This window comes from Ptychodera flava, chromosome 5 (assembly GCF_041260155.1).
Source record: "Ptychodera flava strain L36383 chromosome 5, AS_Pfla_20210202, whole genome shotgun sequence".
Lineage (NCBI taxonomy): Eukaryota > Metazoa > Hemichordata > Enteropneusta > Ptychoderidae > Ptychodera > Ptychodera flava.
In genome coordinates, this window is record NC_091932.1 from 23,743,529 (window position 1) to 23,760,495 (window position 16,967).

Genomic DNA, 16,967 nt, shown 5'->3' on the forward strand with positions numbered 1-16,967 from the left:
CCGTACAATGGTTTCCCTGTGGAGACGGTAATGACAGTGTAGACTATATCAAGACATAGCCTACTGCACAAAATTTCATGAAACTTTTTAGAGATGATGAGTGTCATGTCAATTATCTGCTCATTTGCATATTTAATGAACTTTTGTTATGAGGGACATAATTCTGGAATTCCTGCACCAAACTTGATGATACGTGAAACAAATATTGACCTGATATATATCTAATTATACTGAGAAGCATTGGGCAGTGTCAAGTAAATAAACAGCTCATTTGCTTATTTTATGAAATTTACAATTATTAATATGACTCCGCAATAACTGCACCAAATTCGATGAATTCTGACTGATATCTAACTGTTGTGTAAAACACTTAGTAGTGTCAAGGTAATAAAGAGTTCATTTGCATATTTAATGAACTTTGTAATTAGGTATATAACTCTGAAATTACGGCACCCAAGTCAGTGAAATCTGGTACAGCTATTGATCTGATAAATATCTAATTGTACTGACAAGCATTTGGCAGTGTCAATTTAACAAATAGCTAATTTGTATGTTTTATGAAGTTTTGTAATTAGTCATATAACTCCGAAATAATTGCACCAAATTTGATGAAATCTGCTGCAGATACTGATCCAACGGCTATCTAATTGTGGTGTAAAGCATTTAGTTGTGTGGAGTTCATTTAGGGTTCATTTGCATATTAAAGTAACTTTGTTATATTACTCGAAAATTACATTTGATGAAGCTTGCTACAGATATTGATCTGATAAATATTTAATTGTACTGAGAAGCATTGGGCGTGTCAAGTTAATAATTTGCTCATTTACATATTATTGTTCTTGTGTTTTGGTTAGTGATTATCCTGGCGTCTGCAAATTTTGCGTAACATCTACTTGCTCGTTGTTTTGTTACTTTAAAATGAGACAGGTCAAAGGTACAAGTTTTACACAACTTCACAACAGTTAAAACGTATGCAGTCATTCATGTCCTACTGTATTATTTCATGCGTCCAGTAGTGTCTGAAAAATGGCAATACATGTCGAGTCAACATCAGTCAATTTCAATGTTTGATAACCAAGTTTGTAATTTTGTCAGACTCAAAATCTGTACACGTCATTCCTTCAATTCAGAGGTCACAATCACACTAGAATGTCAAGTTGTTTTGTTGAGTAAATGCTAAAATTTTCTAGTCTGTTTACTGGATATCCAACATTCTGTGAAGCGTACTACTATTATACCTGATGTAAAACACGTGAGCATATTCAGTTCATATCTGGTTATTTATTTATATCATATATACAATAATTTGCAGTCATACATCAATGTAGCGATGCACTATTCAACATGTACTGTCTTCCGTTTAGAAAAAGCCTTGAAAATAAATTTACAGAGTTGTCGCTTGTTTTGTCTGCGAGTCTTGTGAATTAAGAATATTCGCTTCTTTCTGAAAATACGCAGGTAAATATTCGTCTAAGTTCTCTATAACACGGATATACTAAATAAAATGGAACCAATTCTCAGCTTGCTTCAGATTACATTGTGTACAAAGTCTGTATCTTAAGTCAATATCGTATGTATCAAAATACAAAATACTGACTCAAATTTAATGAAACTTCTTGTAGATGTATACATACCAGAGCTGTTTGACATTTTTCAAAGGCATCTGGCATGTACCAAACGTTTAAATTTACAGACAGATGCAGTATTAATTGAAACACACGAGCATTTTCAGTTCATGTCTAGTTAATTGTGGGGATTTAGCCGAGTGGTTTTGACTGTGAATCTCACAGTTCAGTGAAAGCGGGAGAGATTTTTGCTTCTGCGTAGACAAAAGGTAACACTGAGACTACAAGCCAACCCAGCAAAATGACAATCCCTCTTGGATACGACTACAATATGTTTTAAACTGCTATGCAATGTCTCCTCTTGATAAGACGTCATTGTTTACAAGAATAAAAAGGATAACATTACTTGTAAAATTGGACATAGACGTTGGATAGAATTATAAACTCTAAAAAACCAGTCACTTTATATCTCAAATGACCTATGACTTCTTTGCGCTTAATATTGAATGTTATTTTTTCCGGGATTATGATAGTGTCTGTACTTTAACGCATGGACAAGACTGTTCAATACAGCGACTGTATTCCATTTTATTGAGCATACCTGTATTGCTCTAAGAGAGTGCAAGTGAAATCTGCAAATTTATTGTATAACACAGTGTACAGATTATACTTGGTTACTAGTCTGTAAATTGATTTAGTGACTGCAATGTACTTAAGTAGGACCGTGATTCGTAGTGGTGGTCGCATTCACTCAAGGCATGCACAAATCCACTAGACAGAGAGTTCACCACTCACAAGTGCGAAGACGACGCAGTATCTAATAAATGTGCAACCTCTGTCGAACCATTTCATATAAAAAGTTACAATAACGCGTTAAACATAATCGCGCTTAACTGATTGATCGTACACAAGTACTCACTAAAACCAATTAAGCGCATTGGGTAAATAGAGTTGTAAGAAAATATTAGTGTTTATGTACTTATCGGCTAGCTAGATTGCCTGGTGAGGTTGTAAGGTGGTCGGAGAAACACTCCGAGGGACCGTGGCTTGGCAAATCTGTTTACCGCAGCGTCCATCTCATTAATGTTACCTTTGAATTTATTCTATTCTGTCAGAGTTTACAAGCGGGCAGTTTTTCCACAGTTCTGCAGCCTTTAACTTTCCATGGCGAGTTTTTGTAACGGGGAAACTAGGTGATACTCCCTCCTATCACACAAATCGCCGGGAAGGTTTCGGGCAACAGGACAGCAGCCACTGTGTACGTACAGATATTTGGTCGACAAATTGATTCGTTCATAGAAAGTTCTTGCTTCTACATCAACTGTCTGTAATTTGAGGAAATGCTTTAGCATTTCAGCTATGTAACGGGCTTTACTATACCTGCTACCAGATGCGTTTGTCAGATGATTATCTAGCAAAACGAGCTTTGAATACGGTCACTTCGCTGTAACCCTACACGTTTGTAGAATCTAATCCCTTAACAAAACATTTATAGGGAGAACACGATCTCATGACATCAAGACGAATATATATATCAATATATATATATATATATATATATATATATATATATATATATATATATACCATTTTAGACCACAAACAATGAAAAAAACATGAAAAACAAGTGTGGCATGTGTACTTATGGAAAACAATGAAAGTAACCCCTCCAAAAAGTTCAAAAAGGTCACTGATATTTATTTTCTATTTTGATTTCACAGTGTAAGACATTTCCCCTCCAGCTTTTCCTGAAACAACTTAACCTGTGGCGAAAAAATATTGAATCTCCTATGCTTGACATCACCAGTGCTGTCCAGTATGAGGTACAAAATGGGATTAATGAATATATCTATAGTATCTGCAGAAAACTATAATATAGACTCCAAAAACATGAAGTCTATATTTTCATTTCACGAAGGTTGCGTTAAACATAGTGAAACTTCAATTTATCACATCGATATCAGTGAAACTCACACTAAAGTAATACATTTATCAATTCACGTCATTTTATCTCATTCACCGATTTAAATCGATTCCCATTGGTTAAAAAGGACGTGACTCCGTCCGCAATACCTCATAATGACTATTCACAGCGTGGATTATGTCTTCATATGCGTAAATTTAATCACGATGGCTCGTGAAAACATCACAATGAACATTTTTTAGAGTATGTGAGAGCATTAATAGTTACCGATTTTGAATTGGTTCCGATTGGTTAAAACGGACGTGACATCATCTCAGGCTCAATTTACACAGTACTTTTCTACTTCACTACTTGGAATACTTTGCGACCAAGAAAGTACCCCTTTAAAATATGTTCACAACTGATAACAATTTTGACTTTCTACATGCAGTTAATGATATTTTAACAGTGTATCATGAAAGGGACGAAGCTGACACAATTGCAGAGATGTATTTTTCTTGTCTCAAGTTAATTTTATTTACTATGTGAAAATTATTTAATTTAGTAATTTTCTATCCACATGATTTGAGAAGGCATTTTTATTTATTAGAACGTATTTGTTTGAGCTCTGCATTTTAGGAATACAAAATGTGGAATAACAACTGCAACAGTCGCCATTTAACCTAAACCTGGCGAATTTTCTTCAAAAAGTGCCAGGTGCACATGATTTTCACATTTTTTTCTTTAAGTAACCAATTGAAATCCTTACATTCTCTGTATATTATTCACAAATATGTTTTCGTATAATTAATTCTTCTTTGTTTGCTATATCTTTGATCAACACCTCTACTGCACACTTACCCTTTCCTCGGGCAAAGATTTCTTTATAATTTAATACTTTACAATCTGTCACTGAAAGATAAACCTGTAACATCAACATCGGTTAAAATAACTTTACTTGATATCTTATATAGACAAGGAGTTCAAATTTTAAGTTGCATCGCTGGTCAATTCACATTACTTTTTAAAATCTCTTTATGAAAAATTGTGAACTTGACTACCTTGTCACCCGTTCTTTGTGATGATGTTAGTCATTACCCTCTGTGACAGATTTTGTGTAAATGAGCCTACAACATATATATTTTTTGAATTTTACTTAGCATATCAACAGAAAGCGTATAGTACACATACGATAGTCATTAGTGAGCTCTCAAGACTTTTACGATACTTACGGTGATAAGGTAATATCGGAACTCTCTAGACAGCTTGATTTAACAATGAATAGACGGATATATATTGACAAGTCCAACTTTGGGATTTTCACTCTAGTGTCGAATTCGAAACTTTCTCTTTGTACACTTCAATGGATTTTCCTTATTTGAAAAGTGATACTAGTTCAGAAGAACTTCAATCTAGCTTTAGCCAGATAGGGACTCACTTTCTCAAATAACCGTGTTTGTGTAGACCCATTTGCCTGGAGGTTGTTTCAGAGGGTTTTGTACCGTCCAAGTTAAGCTAAGTGCTTAAAATTTCAATTGTTATGTAACTTCTCCGTAATATCCTCTAGATTTACTTTCTGGCTTTAAGCAACATTTTTAATCAGAAAATCGCTGTTTTCAACGCTTTTTGTCTTGTAACTTAATATTGTAGTGTATGTGAAATGTCCAAAGCTGTTGAATCATTAATATGCTTCTATTCTTTTATAACCGTAATAATGCTGTCGTCTGCTGGGAAATACATCTCGCTGTTCTCCTCGTAGCAAAGTTCTTTGAAGAATTTCATGAAATCACCAACTACCTCCGGAGGAGCTGTCTTTCTGAAGTCAAGTAGTTGCATTACAAAATCCAGCATCATATTTCCGTCTTTGGAGTTTTCTTTGAAACACTCATCAACTTTGACACGTATTTTTCTGTGCTGAGTTTTTATCTTCACATCTGGGATACGGCGTTGTAACATTTCGCGCAGAATCGGTGACCCAACCTGTGATGACATAGAGTCGGATATGACATTACCAAAGCGGAGTATTATCTCCTCCCAGGCACCTGCGGAGAGGTACAAACAATGAAAGAGAGAAAGAATTTACTATATCATACCGGTATTTTGATGGCGCTCATACTGCTATCTGATTGCTCGAGAAATGAAAAAAAAGTGCTTTGTTTGCAATATATCACGGTGGGAACAGACACAATCTATCAGCTTCGCAAAATCCCCTTTTCAGTTTTCATGCCAGAATTTTAATTTAATATTATGATATAACAGCAATAAACCACCCCAGCAACGGATAGACCACGAAATTTACACAATGCGGTCCATTGAAAATGTGCACTCGCTATCGCTCAAACACATACATCGTGAACTGGTCAAAATAACGCGGTATACCATCGCTGGATGTGTTTTATTGCTTAAACACATATTATGTACAGTGTATTGAAACACGTGAGCTGATACGTTGAGACGTTTAAATAATCGTCCAACATTGATGCTTTTATTCAGAACTCGAGCTTGCTCTCAGTTATAGAAAACATTCCTTGATAACGCTTCACGTCAAAGATTCAATGTACTTTTATGATATGATAGCGATAAACCACTTTAGCTATGGGTATACTACTCGACTTTGACCAGTTAACCAAAAATGTTTGGCTATTGATCGTGCATATATACTGTGAACAGGTAAAAATTTAGTGGTATACCCAACACTATCGCAGTTTACTGCTAAATTACTGTAGCGTTGTTTTTTACGATTTGATTCTTAGCGCTATGGTTGACGGACTGAATCTTACCGATAACTACAAGAGCACACAGCATCCCTCCTTTATTAAGTCGTCCATATAGCTCTACTGTAGTGCCTTCAATATCTGCAAAATGATACGCACAGTGTTGAAGATGGATAATATCAAAGCCATTTCGCTGTTTTTCACTTTTTGTCTTCCTTAGATACTCTTCAATGGTGATAGGATTGAAGTCAAACTTTAAATTCTTCCAAAGACCGGCTTCCTGTTTCGATTCCACTACGGTTTTAAACATTTCTACTTGACTCTCAGCTGTTTCGACGACCACGTACAAAATACTGCTGTATTTGCTGTTCAGTGTGTCAATTATTTGAATATCCGTGGTCCCTGTTAAAGTGTAGAGAAAACTGCGAATCAAAGAAACGTTGTAGCAGCTCTGAGAGCCTCGCAAATTTCGCCTAAGCCAGAGGGAAGTACATAAATAATGCTTGTCCGTACCTTCCATGGCGCCGTCACATCACTTGCGAGTGACGTGTTTATGCTTATTTTTGCTAGTTTGTGTGTTTGTGATTGTGTTTCAATTTCATTGTACTTTTCTTATTAATCAAGAATATATTTTGAATGCCTATCAACCTTCACCATATAGGCCTAAGAACAGACAGCGAATATTGTTTGCAGCAAATGTTTCAGCATGCAATGGAATATAAAGAGCGTTATCGTGGTTGTAAACATCAATGTTGATTTGTGTGCATGTATTAACGACTGATTTCGCGATATTTTCGACAGTTCAAGCGACGGTAGGAACGAAGGAAGAAACAAACGTTTGATTGATAACGTGTATTAGTCTCTCTTACAACAAGATCGGTAATCAGATATTATGCCCTTATATTATTCTACGTTCAGCTCGGAAAATACAACAGACGTAATGACCGTGTCACAACAAGTCTTCGATTTGTGGTGACACACGTTACGTCACTTTACATATCACATGCAAAACAAAACAAAAATTGCCCTAAAACGGTAATTTTGCCATTTTTTTGTAATTTCAACAAATTAGGAGGGTAACACCTTTGCAAACATGTAATCAAAGCTGCGGTTCTTGAGTTTCTTATGTTAGCAATCGTTGAAATTTGTTACATTTTCTAAGCTCTTTTGCATGCTTGCAAGAAAACTCTTTTACATACATACATACATACATACATACAGACAGACAGACAGACAGACAGACAGACAGACAGATAGACAGACAATGTGTTGCAATTCAATCACCCTTACCATCAGCACTTCCTACAGCAAGTACTCGAAGCGTAGAATCTTCGTTTCTATAGCACACAAAACTCTCAAATGTATCCTTTAGAGTCTTCTGGTGTTGAGGGAGAAAACGGTCGTCAAATCCATAACGTCTTATAACTGCATACCGTTCAAAGTATTCTTTGGGGAAGAGAACTAAAGGCTTCAAGTCGTGAGTCATTGTGAGCTTAAAGGGAAAGAAAAGAGGCGAGACATGAACAAAACGCTACAGATATAAATAGGCTATGGTCTGATATAGTTGAACATTGTAAATTAGTTTTGTCATCGCGACTTGAATGCTTTTAACCATTTTGACTCGTATGTAATCACACTAATTATTTCCTTCACTCTTTCTTCTATTTTTAATGAGGGTATCTGATAACTAAGGGTCAAGTGTGAAATTGAACTTCACATTATGCTGTAAGCGTTTGTTAGACACGTTCTGTGACTGAGAATTACACAAAACCAATGCCATTCTTGTGAGTTCTTTGTGTGTCAGCAACCATCAGACTGATTCTTCGCAGCCCATTGCAACTAAGTTGCGACATATCATATCATATCATATCATATCATATCATATCATATCATATCATATCATATCATATCATATCATATCTTCTATCAATCTTCATATATCCTATCATGTCATAACATGTCATATCATATCACATCACATTAGTTTTTATTACATGCCTCGTATATCGAACGTCGCGCGCTCCATAGGATTCAATGGTAACTCGCCGATGACCTCGCGGGCCGCATAGTCATCACTGGACTGAAAGTGAATCGGAACTATTATCAACTTGAAAACTTTCGGATGTAAAAGTCTTGAAATTTCATATTTTGCACAGAGAATCCGGTTTTTCGAAAATTTCACATAAAAATGTTGATAAACCGCATAACGTTAGATCAGATCTATTTTCATAATGGGATGGTAGACTGAAAACGAGATGGGAGAGTGTTGAAATAAGTTGGAAAAGGAAAAGGCATTGGGTAATGATGTTATCGTTGCTGAGCATTTGATTTATGCGAATCTTTGTGTTTTGTTGAGCAGGTGTCTGACTAGCTTTTTAGGGGTCCAAGCCTACCGGCTGGGCCCCTATTGGTTTTACTGGAGTTCAATATTCTTCTTCTCGTTCTTCTGCTCTTTTTTGTCGATCTAGAACTCAAACACCGCTTACCGCAAACTTCTAAAGTCTCATAGGTACCTATGAGATCTCGTGCACCTGGGTATACAAATTTCGATTGGTCACGTGACCTGGCGGCCATATTGGATTTTTAAAAAACCTAAAAATGGCTTCTCCTGATGATCCAAGGTGTCTGGTGAATTCGAATTTTTTCATATAGCAAGCAAGACCTTCGGTCATGAGAATTTGCAAATAAAATCGCGTGCGGTCACGTGACTTTGGCGGCCGTATTGGATTTTCAAAAAAAAATACCAATTTAATCTTCAAAAATTATTCTTCTCCAGAACCAACTCATCGTTTGAGCTGAAAATTTCCTCATGTCATCCTTAGCGTGATCTCTTTCAAGTTTGCGAAAGAAATTTGGATCGGTCACGTGATTTGGCCGCCATATTGGATTTTCGAAAATATCAATTTCATCTTCAAAAATCTTCTTCTCCAGAACTAAAACACGGATTGAGCTGAAATTTTACTCATGTCATTCCTAGAGTGATCTCTTTCAAGTTTGCAAGAGCCATTTGGATCAATCACGTGATTTGGCCGCCATATTGGATTTTCGAAAAATACCAATTTAATCTTCAAAACAATCTTCTCCTTAAGAACTAAAACACCGATTGAGCTGAAATTTTACTCATGTCATCCTTAGAGTGATCTCTTTCAAGTTTGTAAGAGACATTTGGATCGTTCACGTGATTTGGCCGCCATATTGGATTTTCGAAAAATACCAATGTAATCTTCAAAAATCTTCTTCCCCAGAACCAATACACCTATTGAGCTAAAATGTTACACATATCATCCATAGAGTGATCTCTTTCAAGTTTGCAAACGACATTTAGATCGGTCACATGATTTTGCCGCCATATTGGATTTCCGAAAAAGGCCAATTTAATCTTTAAAAATCTTCTCCTCCAGAACCAAAACACCAATTGAGCTGAGATTTTACATGTGTTATCCTTAGAGTGCTCTCTTCCAAGTTTGCAAAAGAAATATGGATCGGTCACATGATTTCACCGCCATATTGGATTTTCGAAAATATCAATTTCATCTTCAAAAATCTTCTTCTCCAGAACTAAAACACGGATTGAGCTGAAATTTTACTCATGTCATTCCTAGAGTGATCTCTTTCAAGTTTGCAAGAGCCATTTGGATCGATCACGTGATTTGGCCGCCATATTGGATTTTCGAAAAATACCAATGTAATCTTCAAAAATCTTCTTCCCCAGAACCAATACACCTATTGAGCTAAAATGTTACACATATCATCCATAGAGTGATCTCTTTCAAGTTTGCAAACGACATTTGGATCGGTCACATGATTTTGCCGCCATATTGGATTTTCGAAAAATACCAATTTAATCTTTAAAAATCTTCTTCCCCAGAACCAAAACACCAATTGAGCTAAAATTTTACACATATCATCCATAGAGTGATCTCTTTCAAGTTTGCAAACGACATTTGGATCGGTCACATGATTTCGCCGCCATATTGGATTTTCGAAAAAGGCCAATTTAATCTTTAAAAATCTTCTCCTCCAGAACCAAAACACCAATTGAGCTGAGATTTTACATGTGTTATCCTTAGAGTGCTCTCTTCCAAGTTTGCAAAAGACATATGGATCGGTCACATGATTTCGCCGCCATATTGGATTTTCGAAAAGTACCAATTTAATCTTTAAAAATCTTCTCCTCCAGAACTAAAACACCGATTGAGCTGAAATTTTACTCATGTCATCCTTAGAGTGATCTCTTCCAAGTTTGCAAACAGCATTCGATCGGTCAAGCAGTTTGGCCGCCATATTTGATTTTGCATTAAAAATATGATTAACATTGAAACGTACAGTAACTACGAGATGATCTAATAAATCCTCCTTTAGGTAAAAGATACAAAAGACTTTTCCAAGCTCAAATTTTCCACATAATATCATGAATGCAAGGACTTGAAACCACGATAATTGCTTTGGCCCCGCCAACGCTGCTTGTAGCTTTAATTATTTATGGTTTTATTCATAGATTCTAATGCACTGGACTATGTGTCCTATTGTGAAAGACAAATCTATTGGCCTGATATCAGTAGATTACTAGACCAATTGTAATTTTCACAGCCATTTCGAAATTGTTGAAGTTATGTATTTTATCTCGGACGGCAAACTCGTTAAAAACGAGCGGTCTGCAGTTGTATTGAAGGAATTGTGGATTTTTACAAACGACAGGATGGACGGGTGTATATCTGTTTTATGGATACTACAAAGGACTTCGACGGGGTAAATCATTGGACTTTATTTAGAAAATTGATTAGGAATATTATATTCCAGTGTTCGTTATTCGCAAGTTACAGTTTTGGTACAGTTGAGCAAAACCTTTTAGTGTTTTCAATGGCGTACTTCAAGGTAGCGTTCTCTCACCATTTGTTTTTGCTCTTTAGGGACTGGTCCGTTTCTTCGGCCGGAGGGGGAATTTGGACTATTTTTTTCCGACGTCAAAAAGTGGCTGACCCCTCTATTCACACTTTAGAAAACAGGGTGACCCTCTCCCTGTGCGCGAAAAGGTAAAACAGAAGATGGAATATAAACTCAATAATTCAGTGTGTGTGCATATATATATATATATATATATATATATATATATATATATATATATATATATATATATATATATATATATATATATATATATATATATATATATATATATATAATATATATATATATATATTTTATTTATGTATGTATGTATGTATGTATGTATGTATGTATGTATGTATGTATGTATGTATGTATGTATGTATGTATGTACGTATGTATGTATGTATGTATGTATAATTAATTAATTAATTAATTGATTTTAAATTTTGGGGTTAATTTTAAAATGTAAATTTTAAACCTACAGTCATTCTGTGTTGTAAAGAAATTGTTGTGTTGCAGTTGTAAGATAGGAATTTAGAAGTGTAAATTATAAAAATTGAATAAAGTATTTTGAGTGAGCTGTATTCCCCACTTTCTATGCATAACCAGAAAGGAGAATGTGATTGTGAAATATAAGTGCATGCTGCTTTCTAATACTGCATTTTCATATGGAAAACAGAATAGTATCAGGAACTTGTCATGCTTTTCATATGAACTGCAGATTTCACAATGATTAGTACAATTTGCAAAACAGACTTTCAATTTACATATATATATTAAGATATTTTCGACATATATCTCTTATATATCAAAATATTGCGCCCGAAGGACGCACTGAAAAATATTAAACATCCAGATCTCTTATATATATATATATATATATATATATATATATATATATATATATATATATATATATATATATATATATATATTCGTACGTCTGATAAATAAAAATTCATGCGGCAGAAGGGCATGCTTGAAAATACATCTGATATCCGAAAAATGCAACTGAATGATGAAATTTGTGGCTGGCAAAGTGCATTTTAGGCAAGTATGAGCCCATGTCAAAATTTAAAATCACGCTGACAACCCCCCCCCCCCCCATTGGGCATTTCAAAAATATGCTGACCCCTCTATGCCCTATCACCAAAGTCAAAAACAGGGTGATGCTGCTTGGCAAACTGTAATATTAGACATTTATTTTATGAAGATAATTTAGCCTGTACCTTCCCAGGGAAAAACCACATTTTAGACGCACTGATGTATTCTCTGGACTGCAGGTTAAGGAGACTTGTCCAAAATTTATCCAGCTCTTATGATCACACATGTGCATTGTGCTACTTTTCCCCGCCGTATAGATTTTTAAGCCATTTACCGCCTTTCTTCGCCATCCTGTGTAGAAATTTAACAGCAGATGCCAAGGTGTTCGTGTGTTACCAGCCCTTTGCAGCATCTGTTTGTAAATCTAGGATGACGGAAGTTAACAAAAACGTGACCCCAGTGTTAGTAAAGATGACGTACCTATTTTTTGACCTTTTGCCCTGACTCAGAAACTCCAACAAAAAACTCAAGCGTAAGCGATGCCATGCCAATGTTGAATTGCCTCATTTCTATGTCATAAGATAGAGCCGTATGAAATCATTCAATTAGTAATGCTTGCACCCATATACGAAGGGAAACTCTCTCATCGCATTTTGTGCGGTTGTTTTGCAAAACTATATGTCGACCTACGCCTCGACATTTTAAAGCCAACCTCTGATAGTTAACGATCTTTCAAGAGTACAGACACAATGTACAACCTACTAGTGAATACGACAGCTGCTATAGTAACCAAGGTCTCGAAGACGATTGGCATGAAATTTAAACTTTGTCCACCTATTCTTAATCCAGAAATTGAGCGAAGAAAACGGCACGTAAAAACAGACAGCAATGGCATGGATTCAAATCTGAGCCATGTGACTATGTTAAGAGAATCGGGCCACGTTCGTCAAATGCGTTACGACTGAAAGGGCGTTGCTTCTTTTAGCAAATAACTCAGGAAGCACAATTTATATGTGCCAATATATAATCACTGTATTATTCAATGAATATCGATCTTACCTTCTAGATGACGTGTCGAATGTACAGTTATTGCACCCAAGGCGGGTATTGTGTTTAGTTATGCGCAAGAACGGAATGAGCACTATTTATTGCAAGGCGCTTGTACCTATGGAAATGCGGTCACGACATGCGACCTGCAACTATAAAGCTTAAGCTGCGACGTGAGACTGCGACCTGCGACATAGCGCCCTCGATCTACAGATATGAGTTAGGGCTGATGATAAGTAACTGACCTGCGAGTATTTAATAATGTACCATCCTTACCAGAGACAACCAGTGCTGAGTCACTACAAAAGAAGTTTTAGGTTTACAGCAGAACGCATTTCCAATATGGACCCTTGAGGCACCCGATAGTTAATTTGATTAACAGATGACATATGACCAATCACGTTAACCACCTGCTGTCTGCCAGTCAAATAAAATCTAAAAAATGAATAGCAGTGTGACTTATTCTTCAATGATCCACTGTGTCAAACGCTTTCTGAAGGTGATATGCACTATCCCCGTTTGTTTTCCCTGATCAATTTCGTGTTTAATATAATCAGTGATATTAATCAAGCATGTATCAGTAACAACTGGTTGATTACTCTGGCCTAATCCTTATTTATATTGATAAAGTAAGTTATTTTAAAGATGTTATTCTTTTAGCTGGTCAAATATAATTCTCTAACATTTTAGAAACAATACTTGTAATTGAAACGGTCTGGTAATTATATGAACCATCAAAGGTTTTGTCATTCGTTTGTAAGCTGGAACAACTCTGGCATTCTTTAAATCATTTCGAACAACTTGCTTATGGATTGATAATTTGATGACATAAGATAGACGTAATCTAGTCATTGCCGTTTCCGATAAATTTCCGATAATTTCTCTTGGAATATTATCTAATGTTGTTGATTTAGTGCTGTCAAAAGGGAAAAGATGCTTATAACGACAGAATCAACATTGACGGAAAGTTTGAAACCTTTTTCTACAATTTTGTCAGTATAATCTGTTTTATCTCGGTCTATACAAAAACTGATATGAATTGAACTGTTTGAGCATTTCATATAAAACAGTAAAAATAAGATCAACGAAATATTTCGTTGATCTTATTTTGACTGTTTTATGTGAATCAACTTGAACTTTACAGACTTTCCTGGTACAGTAACAGCAGGTAACATAGTGATCGCTTTTTCCGATTGGTAAAACGCTAGATTGGAATATTTTGTCATGATCTTAGGTCAATTTAAGGTCAATGATAATAGAACAATGATGAGTGACCATTGTAGGTTCAATTTCAATTGTTTAAAATATGCTGCATCTTTAGTAAATTCAAAGTAATTTTCAAAATTCCTTATAAAAAGGTGGACTTGACGACCTTGTCAGCAGTCCTTTCTGATGATGAAGACACTACCCTCTGTGGCCGATATCATTTAGATAAGTCTACAATTATCTTCAAAGTCAAGTTTGCTATTGGTGAATAAATGCTTAAAATTTTGTTACGCTTATCAAACCTTATGTAAACCGTATTGGAATAATGAACTTACTAATTTGTGAAATGATAAGGAGAAAGATTTTGTTCGGTTCAGAGGACGGAGTGACAGAAAACGTGCGTTTCATTCAATATTCAAACACGCCAGGTTAATTTTTGATAAGAAATTACGTCACTCTGAAAGGGTGTACAAAAATAATGTTATTAATGATATTGAATTCAGTTGCATAGAAAATCCACGTCGGTTTTGGGACAATTTGAAAAGACTGGGGCTATTAATAACAAATCGATACCATAGAAGTTTACGATGACACTGGTAGTATTATTTGTAGTAATAACGATGTGCTTAACACTTGGCAGCTTGAATTTTCTGCATTGTATCGTAATTCAGAGAATATATAAACTTTGACACTGCTTTCTATGATAAGATGATTTGTCATAAAAACTTCTTGGAAAGCAAATCTTGAAGATCCGTTTTATCAGAGTAATGTATTCTTAAATCGGAATTTCACAATTGAAGAGGATAGAAAAGTTGTCCGGGAAGCAAAATCAGGGAAAGCTGTTGGCTTAGATAAAATTCCATTAGAGGTTTTAAGCAATTTCAGTGCTCCACCACCTATTTCAGCTGTGTTTTGATTCGAATCAAATCAATAATGTTTGGAAAAAATCAATTGTGTCTCCTATTTAAAAATCAGGTACAAAAGATAAACAGATCCCCTTGAATTACAGAGGTATAAGTCTTCAATCAACTATATCCAAACTGTATAGCTAATTGTTGAATGGTAGGATTTTACAGTATTTCGATGAGCGTAATATTCTACTAGATGAACAAAATGGCTTTCGTTAAAATGGGTCATGTCAGGATCATATATTTGTTTTATCTTCAATTCTTTGAAATAGGCTTGTCCATGGTTTTGTCAACTTTTGCTACATTTATTGATTTCCAGAAAGCCTTTGATTATGTGGATAGGGATGCTTTATTATACAAACTGTTACTAAATTGCATTGATGGCAAAATGTATAAAGGTATAAATGTCATGTATAGTAATACAGAGGCATGTGTAAAGGTCAATGATTTGTATACTGAATGGCTTGACACAATATTGGGAGTTCGTCAAGGCGATAACTTATTACCATCCTTATTTTCCCCTTTATAAATGATTTAGCTGTAGAGTTAAAATCGCTCCAGAAAGGTATCATGGTCGATAATTACAATGTATCTATTCTCTTGTATGCAGACGATTTTGTTAAAATTTCTGACAACGAAACTGATGTGCAGTTCATGTTAAATTATGTAAATGACTAGTGTTCAAAATGGAGACTTGTCATAAATAACTTCAAATCAAAGGTGATTCACTTTCGAAAACCAGGTTATTACAGAAGTGATGTTCAATTTCATATAGGTGAAAATATTGTGAATTATACTGATAACTACAAATACCTAGGCATTGTACTCAATGAACTTTTAGAGTTCTCTGTTACATCATCTTATCTGGTTGAGTCAGCCAATAGAGCACTTGGGTTTATTATTTCAAAGATCAAAACTCTTAAAAGTATGGGTTTTAACACATATACAAAGCTTTGCAATCCATGTGTAGCCCCAAAACTAGACTATGGTCCAGCTATTTGGGCTTACGGTAAACATCCAAAGTGTGACTCGGTTCAAAACCATGCTTTACCGTTCTTTTTAGGGTTCGTATATTTATACCTATTGATGCCATATCTGATGACACAGCGTGGAATTCATGTCATGTGCGAAGATACACTTGGATACTCAGATATTGGAATCATCTTGTTAGCCTTGATGGAAACTGACTAACAAAGAAAATATTTCTCTTGGACTATACTCTTAAGCAGTCCCATTGGTCTTTTGATGTATGTAATATTTTTGGTGACCTGAATTTTGATACAGATGGACTACTTTATGTAAACTTAAGTCCAGCCTCAAGTCGTTTGCGACTTGAACATTCAACTGCCCGGTGTGAATGTGTAAACCTAAAACCAAAACTAAGAAGATATGTGCTCTTTAAAACTGATTATAATGTAGAATGCTATTTATCGATGTGTCTGTCTCGTAAACAGCGATCTTTATTGGCTAAATTTAGAGCCGGTGGTTTGCCTTTACGAATAGAAACTGGAATTTATCTGGAAGAAGCTGTTGACAATAGAGTATGTATTTTCTGTAATCAAAATGCTATAGAAAATGAGACGCACTTTCTTTTTCATTGTAATCTTTATGATCATTTGAGGGAAATGTATTTAAATTCAAATACTGATTATTAAATTTTGACATCAGATACCGAGACATGTAAATTTTT

General features: G+C 35.3%; 1 protein-coding gene across 1 annotated transcript; it reads right to left on the reverse strand.

The window, feature by feature from the left end:
* Positions 1–1,264: 1,264 nt before the first annotated feature.
* On the reverse strand, positions 1,265–13,346 carry LOC139133325 (histamine N-methyltransferase-like). The gene is made up of 5 exons (XM_070699866.1): positions 13,176–13,346; positions 7,473–7,674; positions 6,249–6,584; positions 3,818–5,510; positions 1,265–2,315 (listed from the first exon to the last, which is right to left on the reverse strand). Exons 2-4 carry the CDS (start codon positions 7,666–7,668, stop codon positions 5,161–5,163), a joined length of 882 nt encoding a protein of 293 aa, XP_070555967.1. The 5' UTR covers positions 7,669–7,674; positions 13,176–13,346; the 3' UTR covers positions 1,265–2,315; positions 3,818–5,160.
* Between the last annotated feature and the right edge of the window lie 3,621 nt (positions 13,347–16,967).